General features: G+C 48.1%; 1 protein-coding gene and 1 non-coding gene across 2 annotated transcripts; both read left to right on the forward strand.

Annotated features, from left to right (window-relative positions):
* The first annotated feature begins 4,111 nt into the window (after positions 1-4,111).
* RPL3 (ribosomal protein L3) lies at positions 4,112-11,642 on the forward strand. The gene is made up of 10 exons (XM_008496210.2): positions 4,112-4,144; positions 5,449-5,641; positions 6,236-6,404; positions 7,292-7,427; positions 8,608-8,794; positions 9,196-9,356; positions 9,639-9,740; positions 10,174-10,269; positions 10,558-10,677; positions 11,527-11,642. Exons 1-10 carry the CDS (start codon positions 4,142-4,144, stop codon positions 11,569-11,571), a joined length of 1,212 nt encoding a protein of 403 aa, XP_008494432.1. The 5' UTR covers positions 4,112-4,141; the 3' UTR covers positions 11,572-11,642.
* On the forward strand, positions 8,904-8,996 carry LOC115600506. Its single transcript, XR_003989029.1, has one exon. It is a non-coding gene; the product is annotated as a small nucleolar RNA U83B (small nucleolar RNA).
* Positions 11,643-12,687: the final 1,045 nt, after the last annotated feature.

Below are 12,687 nucleotides of genomic sequence, written 5' to 3' on the forward strand. Positions count from 1 at the left end.
GGTGTGTGTCCCGTGTCTTCAGCAATGTGAAAAACCAGGTGGGCATCTCGTGAGGAAAAGAGGGTGTCTGTCCATACATCATCTCGTGGTGGTCCTGTGAGGGACTGTGTCTCACAGCATGGCTTTCTTGACACCTCCTCACATGGTCTTTGGCCAGGCCAGACCCACTGGGTAGGTAGCTGGGCAAAGAGGGGAGCTGTGATGCTATTTCCCTCTCCTGCCCCTTAGATGTGGGTCCACTTGTGGTACTTTGGGATGGTCCTGCTTCACCCTCCTCTGTCAGGATGTGCAGAAATTCTGGGTGAGGACCAGACATGTTTCAGGGTATATTTAATCCAGAGCTGTGCATTGCATCAGTTATCCCACAAGGGCATTTGCACAGTTTCCAATCCAGGGAAGTCTGAGGGAGCTTCTTAAGCTTCTTCAGCTGGGTCCTATCCAATTGCCAGGCATCAACAGAGATGAATAATTTATCTCCTGTACCCCAGCTCCTTCCCTATTCAGGTTTCACCTTGGCTCTGCTTTCCCCTGAAGAGATCCAGCATTGGACTGGAAGAGAACTCCTGCATTGGCAAGTAGAAGTGTTAGGGCTTGGACAGTAAACCCAACCCAGAACTGACCTCCAGATGAACCCTGTAATTCTGTATTTTGTAATCAATGGTATTTGTATTACTCTGTACTGTATTTTATAATGAGCTTTGTGTCAGCTTGTAACTCTCCATGACTGTGTGCAATTGACCACCAAAAAAAAACCTGCTTATGCTGATAAAGTGTCCAGACATTTTAAGGAATCCAGATGTTTTAGAGAAATTCTAATAAAATATCTAGACGAGATATTCTAGGGAACCTTACTAACTGTGCTCTGGCCCTGGCCAAGCCCTTGTCTAGGTTGGTTGGGGGTGTTCACAAAAAGAAAAATGCAACTAATTCTGACCTGCTGAAATTTGATATTATAAAAGCTGGGCCCTCTTGCAGCAAACTTTGGAGACCTCACCTACGAGTGGATGTACTGTGTAGGATTTCCCAGTTGCTGGGAAGGGCTCTCCAGATCCTTGCTGCAGCTGGGATTCCCCAGCAACTGCAGACCTGGGTGATGCTAAAGAATTGTGGCAGCTGGTGACACATTTTTCTTAATCCTTATCTCTGTGTTTGTGTAGTATTGATTAGATGCATTGCTGTGTTTTGCCATGGCATTTTAGTTTTGTTGTACCCCTCTTTAGTGGTTATTGCATCACTGAAAACATCAGTGAAGATAAACTAACTTCTTCATTTGGGTGCTTGTGTCCTCTTTGCTGACCCTGCCCATATGCCAAAAAGAAGAGTTTTCTACCTGAGCCGAGGTCATCAACATCTTCCAGAAACACAGCTGGTCCTGGTGGGGCTGATCCATGTTCCAGAACAGCAGTAAATGGAGCAAGACAAACAATAGTGTGAACAACAACAGCTCCAGACAGGTTCCACAGCAAGTCTTATTTTCAATTCCTTTTTCACAGCATAACTTTAGCATCCACATTGGCTTTATTGTTTATTATTAATTCACCAGTAGCACACAGAGGCCCTGATTGAGGTTGGAGCTGCACTGTACCAAGCACTGCGGGGATACACAGCAGGATACAGCTCCTGAAGAACACAAAAAGTTATTTGATGGTTTTTTATGTTTTGAGATACACGAAAAAGTAACGGGTGGCAATGTTAGCAGCAAGATTTATTTTATCTTTCTAATTTAGAAGGTGTTTTTTCTTCCTTGCTTATTCTTTTTTTTTTCACATTGGTTAACATCTTCTGCAAACTTGCAACTTCTGCAAACTTCAGAGCTATTTAATAAAACCAGGTGAATGCTGTGTCGGGATGCTCTTCCAGGGCAGGTACTCACTCCCAGCTTATAGTAACTGCCAGCTTACATTATTTTCATGGAAAGGAAATATCTAGCGTATTCTAGGAGAAGAATGGGAGTGGGACATGCTTTGTGATATTTTTATCTGAACAATGACACCTGAACACCATAGATTTGCATGATGTGATGTCTAGTGGAAAAGGACCTGGGGGTATTGTTTGACGGCTCTCTGAACATGAGCCAGCAGTGTGCCCAGGTGGCCAAGAAGGCCAAGGGCATCCTGGCCTGTATCAGGAACAGTGTGGCCAGCAGGACTGGGGCAGTGATTCTTCTCCTGGACTTGGCACAGCTGAGGCCACACCTTGAGCACTGTGTTCAGTTCTGGGCCCCTCACTTCAAGTGGGACATTGAGGTTATTATAAATTAGGGGTCCTAAAAATTGACCAGGACACGCCAATTAAAAAAACCAATTAGAATTTATTAGCAAGCGACAACAAGCAAAAACAGCGCTGGGTGCTCGGGAGTCTCTGCTCCGACAAGACAGCACAACTTCCTTAAAGTTTCTTAGGTATTTATAGTCCTTTATGGCCGTGTGAGCCCCTTGTTGCTGGGAAAGCTCGAAATCTGTCGAGGATACTAATTCTTCTTGAGCAGACACAGCTGACAATACTAATTCTTCTTATACAGACACATCTTGTGTTTGGTTAACCCCTTTCTACACTAATTCTTCTTATGCAACCACAGCCTGTGTTTTGGTTAACCCCTTTCAACAAAGGTTGTCTATAGGAACGTTTAAACATGATTACACAGCATTTTGTCACAACACACTTTTTCTCTCTAAAGTACATTCTGCAGTTAACATCCTTATCTTCTTTCACTACTTCTATTTTGCCTTTATAAGTAAATACACTAAAAATTTTCCACTGAGGTTAAACGAACAAACATAAGTTATTACAATTTGTCACAGTCACACAATGTTTTTGGCACATAACTTTGCAGTTTAATACTTCTATTTTATAAACAAAGTTACACAGGTTAAATGAACAAATATAACTTTATATGTAAATTATTACAAGGTGATGGAGGGTGTCCAGAGAAGAGAAACGAAGCCAGTGAAGGATCCAGAGCCCCAGCCTCATGAGGAGTGTCTGAGAGAGGCAGTTTAATCTGCAGAAAAGGGGTCTGGGGGAAGACCTTACTGCTCTCTACAAGTATCTGACAGGAGTTTGTAGCGAGGGAGGGGCTGGCCCCTCGTCCCCAGTAACAAGCAGTAGAAGGGGAGGAAATGTCCTCCAGTTGTGCCGGGGGAGTTTTTGATTGGATATTAGGAACAATTCCTTCACTGAAAGGGTTGTCAGGCACTGGAAGAGGCTGCCCAGGGAGGTGGTGGAGTCGCCATCCCTGGAGGTGTTTAAAAGCCGTGTAGATGCGGTGCTGAGGGACGCGTTTTAGGGTGGGCTTGGCAGCGGTGGGATAAGGGTCGAGCACAGACCCTATGAGGAGAGGCTGAGGGAGCTGGGGCTGTTCAGCCTGGAGAAGAGGAGGCTCAGGGGAGACCTCATCGCTCTCTACAACTCCCTGAAAGGAGGGGGTAGCCAGGTGGGGGTTGGGCTCTTTTGCCAGACGACTTTCAACAAGGCAAGAGGGCACGGTCTTAAGTTGTGCCAGGGGAAGTTTGGGTTAGATATTAGAAAGAATTTCTTTACGGAGAGAGTGATCCGGCATTGGAATGGGCTGCCCAGGGAAGTAGTGGATTCTCCGTCCCTGGAGATATTTAAAAAGAGACTGGATGTGGCACTCAGTGCCATGGTCTAGCAACCGCAACGGTGGTTCAAGGGTTGGACTCGATGATCTCTGAGGTCCCTTCCAACCCAGCCAATTCTATGATTCTATGATTCTAAGGGATGGACGTGATCAGAAAGATCTTTCCCAACCAAAACAATTCTATGGTAACTTATGTAAGGAGCTATTTATTACGTTCCTCCCCTCCCTTGTGCTTTTTATCAGCGCTAGTACCACCGTGCCCGCTCTGCCCTCTCGCTACGAGCACTGCTATTATACACACAACATTTTTTCCCCTCCCACCTCGGCAGATCGCGGACCACCACCACCACCCCTTTTTGGACCCGCTACGCTCCCGTAGCGCACGGCGCCACCGCCCCGCCGCCGCCCCGCCGCCCCGCCCCACCTCTCGCGAGACCGGCGCGCGGAACGCACCTGCGCCACACGTCACCGCGGGGGGCGGGGCAGATATAAAAACTGCGCGCACAGCTCTGCCCGCCCCTTCCGGCCCGGCGCTGGGACAAGATGGTGGGTACTGCTGGCACCATCCGGGCCCGGTCGCGCCATCCCATGGGTATCAACGCCATCCCGTCTTCGGCGGCCGCCGGGCCCCACTCCCCCCGCCGCCGAGGCACTACCGGAGGCGACGCGGGGCTTATTTCAGGGCTGGGCCGCGGCAGGGGACGTGGGCGGGAGAGGCCTTGCCCTGGGGACGCTGGCTGGGCCTGCTTGGTCCACAAGGGTGATGGGGGCCTGGGGGACGGGGAGCCGCGGGCGGTGGTTTTCTTCGCGTCGGGATTTAGGGTTCCTGTTTTTAGAAGCAGGGGGTTGTTACAGGGGGTGTGCGATAGCGCTGTGGGTGTGACCGGGCACTCGGGTATAAAGGAGCGTGGTCGTGGTGAGGCGTGGGTGTTTTGTGGGGGAGTGGGGAAGTGAGGCCGCGCTGGGGGCTGCGAGCAGCCGGAGCAGTCCGTTTAGTGACAGAGTTCACCGCGTTTCGTCTGTAGGGTCAAGTTTCTTGTCTGACTGACTGTTAATCCGATGAGGAAGCATTTTGCTGGTAGCTCGCAGCTTTATCTTAGTGTCTGAATTAGGTTGCTCTGGACCCCGCCACGAGGTCTAGTTCTAACAAAACCATCCTTACCGAGACCGGTAGACTTCGTTGGAGGCAACATGTATTCAGTATTTTTTTTGCATCAATCGTGTTAGCACCGTGTTTAGCTGTGCAATATTTTCCTTAAACTTGGGTGTGAGATTGGAAGGGTAATTTTTTGTTGAGCTGTGTATTCCTGCGGTAGAACCCAGCCTCATGTGGCTCAGGCTGCAGAGCTGGGAGCTAAACACATAGACTGCATTTCTACTCAGTGTGACTGACTCAAAGATGGATGTTAAAATACTGTTTTTCTGCAGTATTGCAGGATGAAATTTTTCTATAATGCTTATTTTCACAGTGCTACCAACACATACTGAAATAATTATAAAGTTACTTGTGTTGTGTAATTTCTAGGCTTCTGGGGTGCATATAAATTCTGGTGGTATGCTGAGGCCAAGCTGCAGTTTGTGTGGTTCCTTTTGCTAGAGTGACTTGGTTTCTTAAAATTAACTTTATTTGGGGGGTGCCTTCAGGACATCTGGGATTGTCAAAGTTGTAGCATGAGCGTTACATTCCTAAAGCATATGGGGAATTCAGAACCCAGACAGCTGATGCTTCTCGAATGCAAAATGCCATGTGTTTGTAACGTTGTTTCAAGGCAAGAAGAGAATTGGCCTTGACTTTTGAGTGGATATAAGTGATAGAAGCAAGCACTAAGTGTTTATTTTCCCCTCTCTAGTCTCACCGCAAGTTCTCAGCTCCCAGACACGGGTCTCTGGGCTTCCTGCCCCGCAAGCGCAGCAGCAGGCACAGGGGCAAGGTGAAGAGCTTTCCCAAAGATGACCCCAGCAAGCCTGTCCATCTCACTGCCTTCTTGGGGTACAAAGCTGGCATGACCCACATTGTCCGTGAAGTCGACAGACCTGGATCCAGTAGGTGTTCCTCTTCTTAGAGGAGACAGTTTTCTGTATAAATGTTAAAAGATCAGCTGTGTTTTAGTAGCTCTGGAGTTCACTCCTGGCTTGACTCCACCCCATTCACAGTCCTTAAGTGGGTGGAGTATAACGCACCTCCCACTTCAAAAGAGAGTGATTTCCTGCCTGCAGAACTTTAAATTCTGGCAGTGGCTGTTTTGTTAATGGTCCTGTCTGAGATGTGCAGCGACTTGATGGCTTGATCTAGTTGTACTGTGCCAGGCTACTCTTCATGAGTTCTCAATGGACAGACATAAGTAAAATTGCTTTAGGGATTTTTTTTGCTGGCTTGTGGAGTCCTGAATCCAGTTGTGTTACCACCATCCATTTTGTCTGTCAAGCTTTGTACTCCTCACTGACCCAGCCTCATATTTTTCCGAGGCTTTAAATTATGACTTATAATTGGTTGTTTTACCAACCATCATCTTTGCCTGTGAAAAGGTTGAGTGGTGTAACCTTTCAGGTGAAGGATTTGTGAGGGAGAAGGAACAGGTGGCATTTAACAGCTGTTACTGGTGTTAACTGCTGTGCTGTCTTTCTGTCCTCATCCAGAGGTGAACAAGAAGGAGGTGGTTGAGGCAGTGACCATAGTGGAGACCCCGCCCATGGTCATTGTGGGCATCGTGGGCTACGTGCAGACTCCTCGTGGTCTCCGCAGCTTCAAGACGGTGTTTGCTGAGCACATCAGTGATGAGTGCAAGCGTCGCTTCTACAAGAACTGGTAAGAAGAGAGCAGGGATTCTACTTGTTCATGCAACCTCACAGTTGGGTTGTTTTGTTTTTTTCTGTTGGGTTGTAGATTACACAAGGACAGCTTTTTGAAGAGGCTTTTTAGCTATTAGGGGTGTGTCCTTGATGAACTGGCATAATAATGGGATAGGCTGTAGGAATGGTTCTAGGAAGGTGATGTCTCCCTTGGCGTGTGGGGCTGGTGATCCCTAGTTTTTGCCCGGGATCTCCTGAGCAGGCTACAAGTGATGATACTTCGACGGGCGGACATAAGGAAAACGCCTCTGGTGTTTGTTGTTGAGTGTCGAACCCTGACTGTAGCCCTGTTTTCTCAGGAAAGGGGAAGATATTGTTACTTCTGATTACTGTTTCCAGGCACTGTTGTGATTCAAAGTATGCGCATTTACCTGATGGAGGCTCCAGCTTGTCTAGAGCTTGCAGCCTGGTAATGAACTCTGCAGGCTGAGAGGATGTCAGAGCAGAGCAATAAACGATCTCAAGGGTGTTAAAATAACAACCTCACTGTCGGGCTTGGGCTTGTGAGGGGGAAATTGCAGTCCTCTGAAGCACATAGCAGTCATGTGACAATTGCTTTAAAGATCTGTTTTTTTCTGTTATTGTTTGGCATCTCTCTACAGTCTTTTGTCTTCTGTACTGTGATTATTAAATGTGCTTTGGAATTCACGGCAGCTCCGCTCAGCTCTGGCAACTTTGCCTCTGTCTGATGAGCTCCGGGCTCCGCTTGCCGGTGGAAAAGAGTCCTTAGAAGCTGGCAATGAGCCGAAACAAGCTGAGGTGGCAGCTCCTTCCGCTCATCCCCACTTCCCAGGGGACTGATGAAGGGCTTAGCCAAACCTTGTCTGTGCTCTGCTCCTGAAGGCACAAGTCCAAGAAGAAGGCCTTCACCAAATACTGCAAGAAATGGCAAGATGAGGAGGGCAAGAAGCAGTTGGAGAAAGATTTCAACAGCATGAAGAAGTACTGCCAGGTTATTAGAGTCATGGCCCACACTCAGGTAAGTGTCTGCAGGATTGAGGTGTAGAGTGGAAACTGCTAAGGGAACAAGCATAAAACTTGATCTGTCACTGTAAGGAGGCTTCTGCCCACATTACAAGTATTAGTAGTCTTCATTCTGTATGAAAGTGTGTGCTCAGGATGCTTGAGGAGCAACTGCTGGCTAGCCTCTGAAGCAGTGTCTGGTAGAGACTGAACCACAGTAGGAGCTTCATGGAATCAGCCCTCTGTTGATTCCATGTTGGCCTGGGCTCTACTACTTCCAGCTACAAATGAAAACCAGCTGAACGCCTAAGTGCATTTTGTGTGGTCACCATAGTTCCAGGTTGTTTCTATAGGGTCTGCGAACACTCAGGCTTTTAGTGGCTTCTGTTCTCAGCTGGAGGAGGGGTACTACTGAGTGGTGTGGTGGTGTCTGCCTTAGCAGAGCATGCTGGACTTCTCTGGGAGATGCAGATAAATCTTCCAGTTGGCTGTAAGTGCAGTAAGATGTCTTGTTATGACATGACTAATTTCACTAGAATTTGTATCTTGTACTGGACAGCAAAGGTAGGATTGCAGCTGCCCTTAACACTCATAGAAGTCTCTCTGTGCTAAAAGCAGCAGAAATAACTAAATGTGACCCCATCCAAAAGTGTCCAGTGTAGTAGTAACAGTATCTCCTAGTCCTGTGCTGCAGGACTAGATTGGTTTGGGTTGGAAGGGACCTTAAAGATCAACCAGTTCCAACCCCCCTGCCATGGAAAGGGACACCACCCCCCGACACACCAGGTTGCTCCAAGCCCCATCCAACCTGACCTTCAACAATTCCAGGGAGGGGGCAGCCACAACTCCACTAGGCAACCTGTTGAACTGCCTCGCAGCCCGTGTGATAGGGCTTATGCCCAGTCCAAATGTCTTGCAGCTTGAAACCATTGCCCCTTGTTATCTCTTGTTCTGAATGGAGTTCAGCTGGTGGCTGTGGGGTCAAAAGCACTGGTTTATTCTGTTTTTTTGTTGGTGGCATAGCCTTTCTCGTTAGCATAGGGCCTTTTATTTCAGTATGTGGAATTTTTATAATTTGGGAAAAAAATCTGTTTGAAAAAAAGCCAGGTTAGACCAGGACTAAAAGATTGCTGGTGTAATTAGTAGGTCCATCATGGAAGAGCAGGAGATAATTCTCATGTTTTTTTCTTTCCTAGATGCGTTTACTTCCTCTGAGACAGAAGAAGTCTCACCTGATGGAGATCCAGGTGAATGGTGGTACTGTTGCTGAGAAGGTGGATTGGGCCCGGGAGAAGCTGGAACAGCAGGTGCCTGTGTCATCTGTTTTTGGCCAGGATGAGATGATAGATGTTATTGGAGTCACCAAGGGCAAGGGATATAAAGGTAAGCACGTAGAAGTTCTTCTCTTTGTGCTCAAGGGACAGGTCCTGGCCTTGAGTTTCCACAAGGGTGTGGTCCAAGAGCTGAGAAGGTAAAAACCATAACTGCTGTCACGGTTCAATGATGAGACCATGGAATGAGCGCTGGGCACGGCGCCTGACATCCATGAGGAGTCGTTCCATGCTGCCTTCCTTCTGAGAACACAACCTAGGGACAGCTGGGGAGGGAGTGTGAGCCATGCTGGGGCAGGATGTTTCACCAGGAAATGTTGTTAATTCCTGGGGTGCTGGATCTGGGCTTCCCTTTTGTTGCCTGGGGACAGCAGCTTGGAAGGTGGTGTAAACTCTAGTCAAATGATCGGTGACCCCTCAGCTGACACTTTAGGTTTTTTTTCTCTCTTTCAGGTGTTACCAGCCGCTGGCACACCAAAAAGCTGCCCCGCAAGACTCACAGGGGTCTGCGCAAAGTGGCCTGTATCGGTGCCTGGCACCCTGCCCGTGTGGCCTTCTCTGTGGCCCGGGCTGGTCAGAAGGGCTATCACCATCGGACTGAAATCAATAAAAAGGTTTGTGTCTTGGAACTGCTGAGAAGAAACACGAGTTGGCCCAGGTCACTTGCTGGGTGACGTTAAATAGAGCGGAGAGTTTTGCTTTACATGTTTCAGTCTGCATGTCATCTTGGGGACAGTAACCCTCATTGTGTTGTTACCCATAGAATTCATGTATGGCCACGTGTTTTCAAAACACAACAGATGTTTTTCTCCAGCTCTGTAGAATTCTTTGAATTTGGACTGATGAAAGGCCCTTTCTCCCATCTTCTACTAAGTAGCAATTCTTGATGTTTTTAGATCTACAAGATTGGCCAGGGTTACCAAATCAAGGATGGAAAGCTGATCAAAAACAACGCATCAACTGATTATGACTTGTCTGACAAGAGTATTAATCCTCTGGTAAGTTTTTGCAGCTCTGTGGAGAGAATCAGTTTGTGAGCTGTAGTCTTCAAATGGGCCTGGTATGAGTTGAATGAGAAAATCTTGAAGAAAAACTTAAATGCTGTGGGAGGTGGTGTTGCTTAGTCATTCTCAGTGTTGACTTGTATAACTTGGTAATTGCATTTGATGTGTGGCAGTAGTATAGAGAGATGTTAAAACTTGGAGGTGATACTTGTAAATAAGGAATAACTTAACAGGGAGACCAGGTTTTGCTGTGCTGTTGGTCTCATTTTAACAGCAGTAAGTGAATTGCTGTATCAGGAAACTTGGACAGTGAAATACAACGCCGGAGAATGTGGGAATGGCCAAGACCCAGAAGTGTTTTGAGAACCTCAGTGCAGGCAGATTACTGGTCCTGCTTTATATAGACTGCTGATCTCTCCTTTCTCAGGGAGGCTTTGTCCACTATGGTGAGGTGACCAATGACTTCATCATGCTGAAAGGCTGTGTTGTTGGGACCAAGAAGAGGGTCCTGACCCTGCGCAAGGTGAGTAGAGCAGCTTGCTGCCACACGGGCTGGGACAGCTTGGGTTGGCTGCATTGTGTCTGGCACAGGTATTGTTGCCTGCTGCCGAGGGGATTCATGTAGGCAGACAGAAAGAAAAGCCAAGAAGACTGTTGGCTTGTTGCAGAGTTTCTTGCACATGTAAGCAGCAAAAGCATGATGTCATAGTGGCTTAGGAGGTGTAATCTGTGGGAGGTGATAAGAAGTAGCCAGCATACTGGCAGGTTTGAAAGTGTGCTGCTGCACACTGATCTGGCATCTCTCTTGTAGTCCCTGCTTGTGCAGACCAAGCGCCGGGCCCTGGAGAAGATTGACTTGAAGTTCATTGACACAACTTCCAAATTCGGTCATGGCCGCTTCCAGACAGCTGAAGAGAAGAAGGCTTTCATGGTAAGGGTGTATTTGTATTGCTTACCTATTGCCTTTCAGCTAACAGCTGTTGGTAGCTTGACCTAGGGACTACCCCAGGATCAGCATTTATACAGTGTGTAGCTTTAGTCACAGAATCACAGAATACTTACGTTGAAAGAGATGTCCAAGGTCATCCAGTCCAACCTTTGACCAACACCATAATTAACTTCTAAACCATATCCTTAAGGACCAGGTCCAAATGCCTTTTAAATGCCACCAGGGATGTCGACTCCACCACTGTCCTGGCAGGCCATTCCAATGCCTGTCTGCGCTCTCAGTGAAAAAATGTTTCCTAACTCCTAGCCTAAACCTCCCCCCCACAGCCTACTTGAGATGGTTCACTTTACCAGCTTGGCTGTAACCACAGTAAGGGAGGGGGTTGGTGGTGCACAGTTTGGGCACAAGTCATTCATTGAGGTGTGGAACAAACAAGGAGCAGTATCTGGGACCCGTGGGGAGTGGCTCTCTTCTGAGATCAGCTCTGGATGGTGCCTGCATGTTGTCACTCCTGGAGAAAGCAGTCTGGGAATCTTAGGTGTGAGGTCCTTGTCTCCAGTCAGAGCAGTTCTGCTGCTAAGATGCTGTTCAGGAGCTTCCCCACAAGGTGGCACCAGCATTTCTTACCTTGCATCTGAAGTCACCCATTGTGAGCCATGTGGCTTGGCTGAGTTCAGCTTTCCCTGAAACCTGGGGATGTGCAGCAGGCTGCAGCATCATCAGTGCTTTTCTGTGTTATTTTCTGTGTGCCTCGAGGAGAAGAACTTAGTGCTGTAGTTGCAAAGTGATGTGGTCTTCATGCCGCTCTTCACAGTCTGTTCTTTGTTTCAGGGACCACTCAAGAAAGATCGTATTGCAAAAGAGGAGACAGCTTAATGTGTGGAACAGTCTTGTGTCCTGTGGCCTGTGTGCGCTCAGACCAAAAAATAAATATTTTAAAGAAATCAGTGCTGCCTCTTGTTTCCAACATACCTGCCTCAAGCCTGGTACTCATGCTGCAGGTGCTCTTTCAAAGCAGAGTGTCAAAGCAAGTAAAGCTCAATTTCATCAGCATATCTGGCTCAGCAGAGCTCCTGTAGTGGCAGAAGAAGCTGTTGCTGGTTTTGCAGAGCAAAGGTGCTGGGGGCAGAGGAAGGCTCCACGAAGATGTGGTTGTGTGAAATCAAAAAGCAGCAGGAGTAATTTTCAGTTCTCAAGTAATGATTCTGTGTCAGTCCTCTGCTGGGTGGCTGGAGAGGGCCTTTGCATCAAACAGGTTTCAGAACTAATGAAGCAGCTTCAGACAGATAAAACACTGAAAATCACTTAAATTTTGTGATTGAGGCTTGCTGTTGCCATGGTAACCTCCCAGTTTCCATATGACACAGGGGATGTGACCTGCGTGCTGTTCTGCAGAGCTGCAGATTGCAGCAGGTAACAAGGTGGCCCTGCCCGGTGACAGGGAATGGAGCCTGCCTGGCAGGGGGGCGGAGGGGGTGACTCGTTTTGCCTCCCACCCTCCAGGGAGGAGGGGGTGGTACCGGTGTTGCATTACTGTGTGGCCCAAAATACCCCCTCGGCTCCTGGGGTAAGGGTTTGGGTGATGATCCCGGCAGAGTCAGGAGGTGAAGGGCACTCTGCATGTGCGTGGGAGCGGCTCTGCGGGGCCAGTCCCCTCCGAAGCTCCGGGGGAGCTGAGCCCTTACACCAAGAAAGGCAGCAGCAGCCCCAGGGTGATTGGCTCCAGCCCCAGCAGTGAGATCACTCGGGCTTGGGGCTGCAGCCTCACAGAAGGCTCCGTGTTAATTTGGAGAACTGCACTGGTGTAGCCTACATTGACCATAATTGGAGAAGTGGCAGAGATTGAGGCGATAACCCTCCAGATTGAGCGTGTGCTGCTCTGAGAGGGACCCAATTTCTTGCCATTGACTCCTAATTGAGATACAGAACGTTTGCAGTGGTGATGTGTAAGGGCCTTTTAAGAGTTAAAAGGTGGCAAAAAGGAGGAAAAAC

This window comes from Calypte anna, chromosome 1, assembly GCF_003957555.1.
Source record: "Calypte anna isolate BGI_N300 chromosome 1, bCalAnn1_v1.p, whole genome shotgun sequence".
Classification (NCBI taxonomy): domain Eukaryota; kingdom Metazoa; phylum Chordata; class Aves; order Apodiformes; family Trochilidae; genus Calypte; species Calypte anna.

Coding starts and splice junctions, on each gene's coding strand:
- RPL3 (XM_008496210.2), top strand. Junction 7,428..8,607: donor GAGTCATGGCCCACACTCAG/GTAAGTGTCTGC, acceptor TTTCTTTCCTAG/ATGCGTTTACTTCCTCTGAG. Junction 9,357..9,638: donor GGACTGAAATCAATAAAAAG/GTTTGTGTCTTG, acceptor TGATGTTTTTAG/ATCTACAAGATTGGCCAGGG.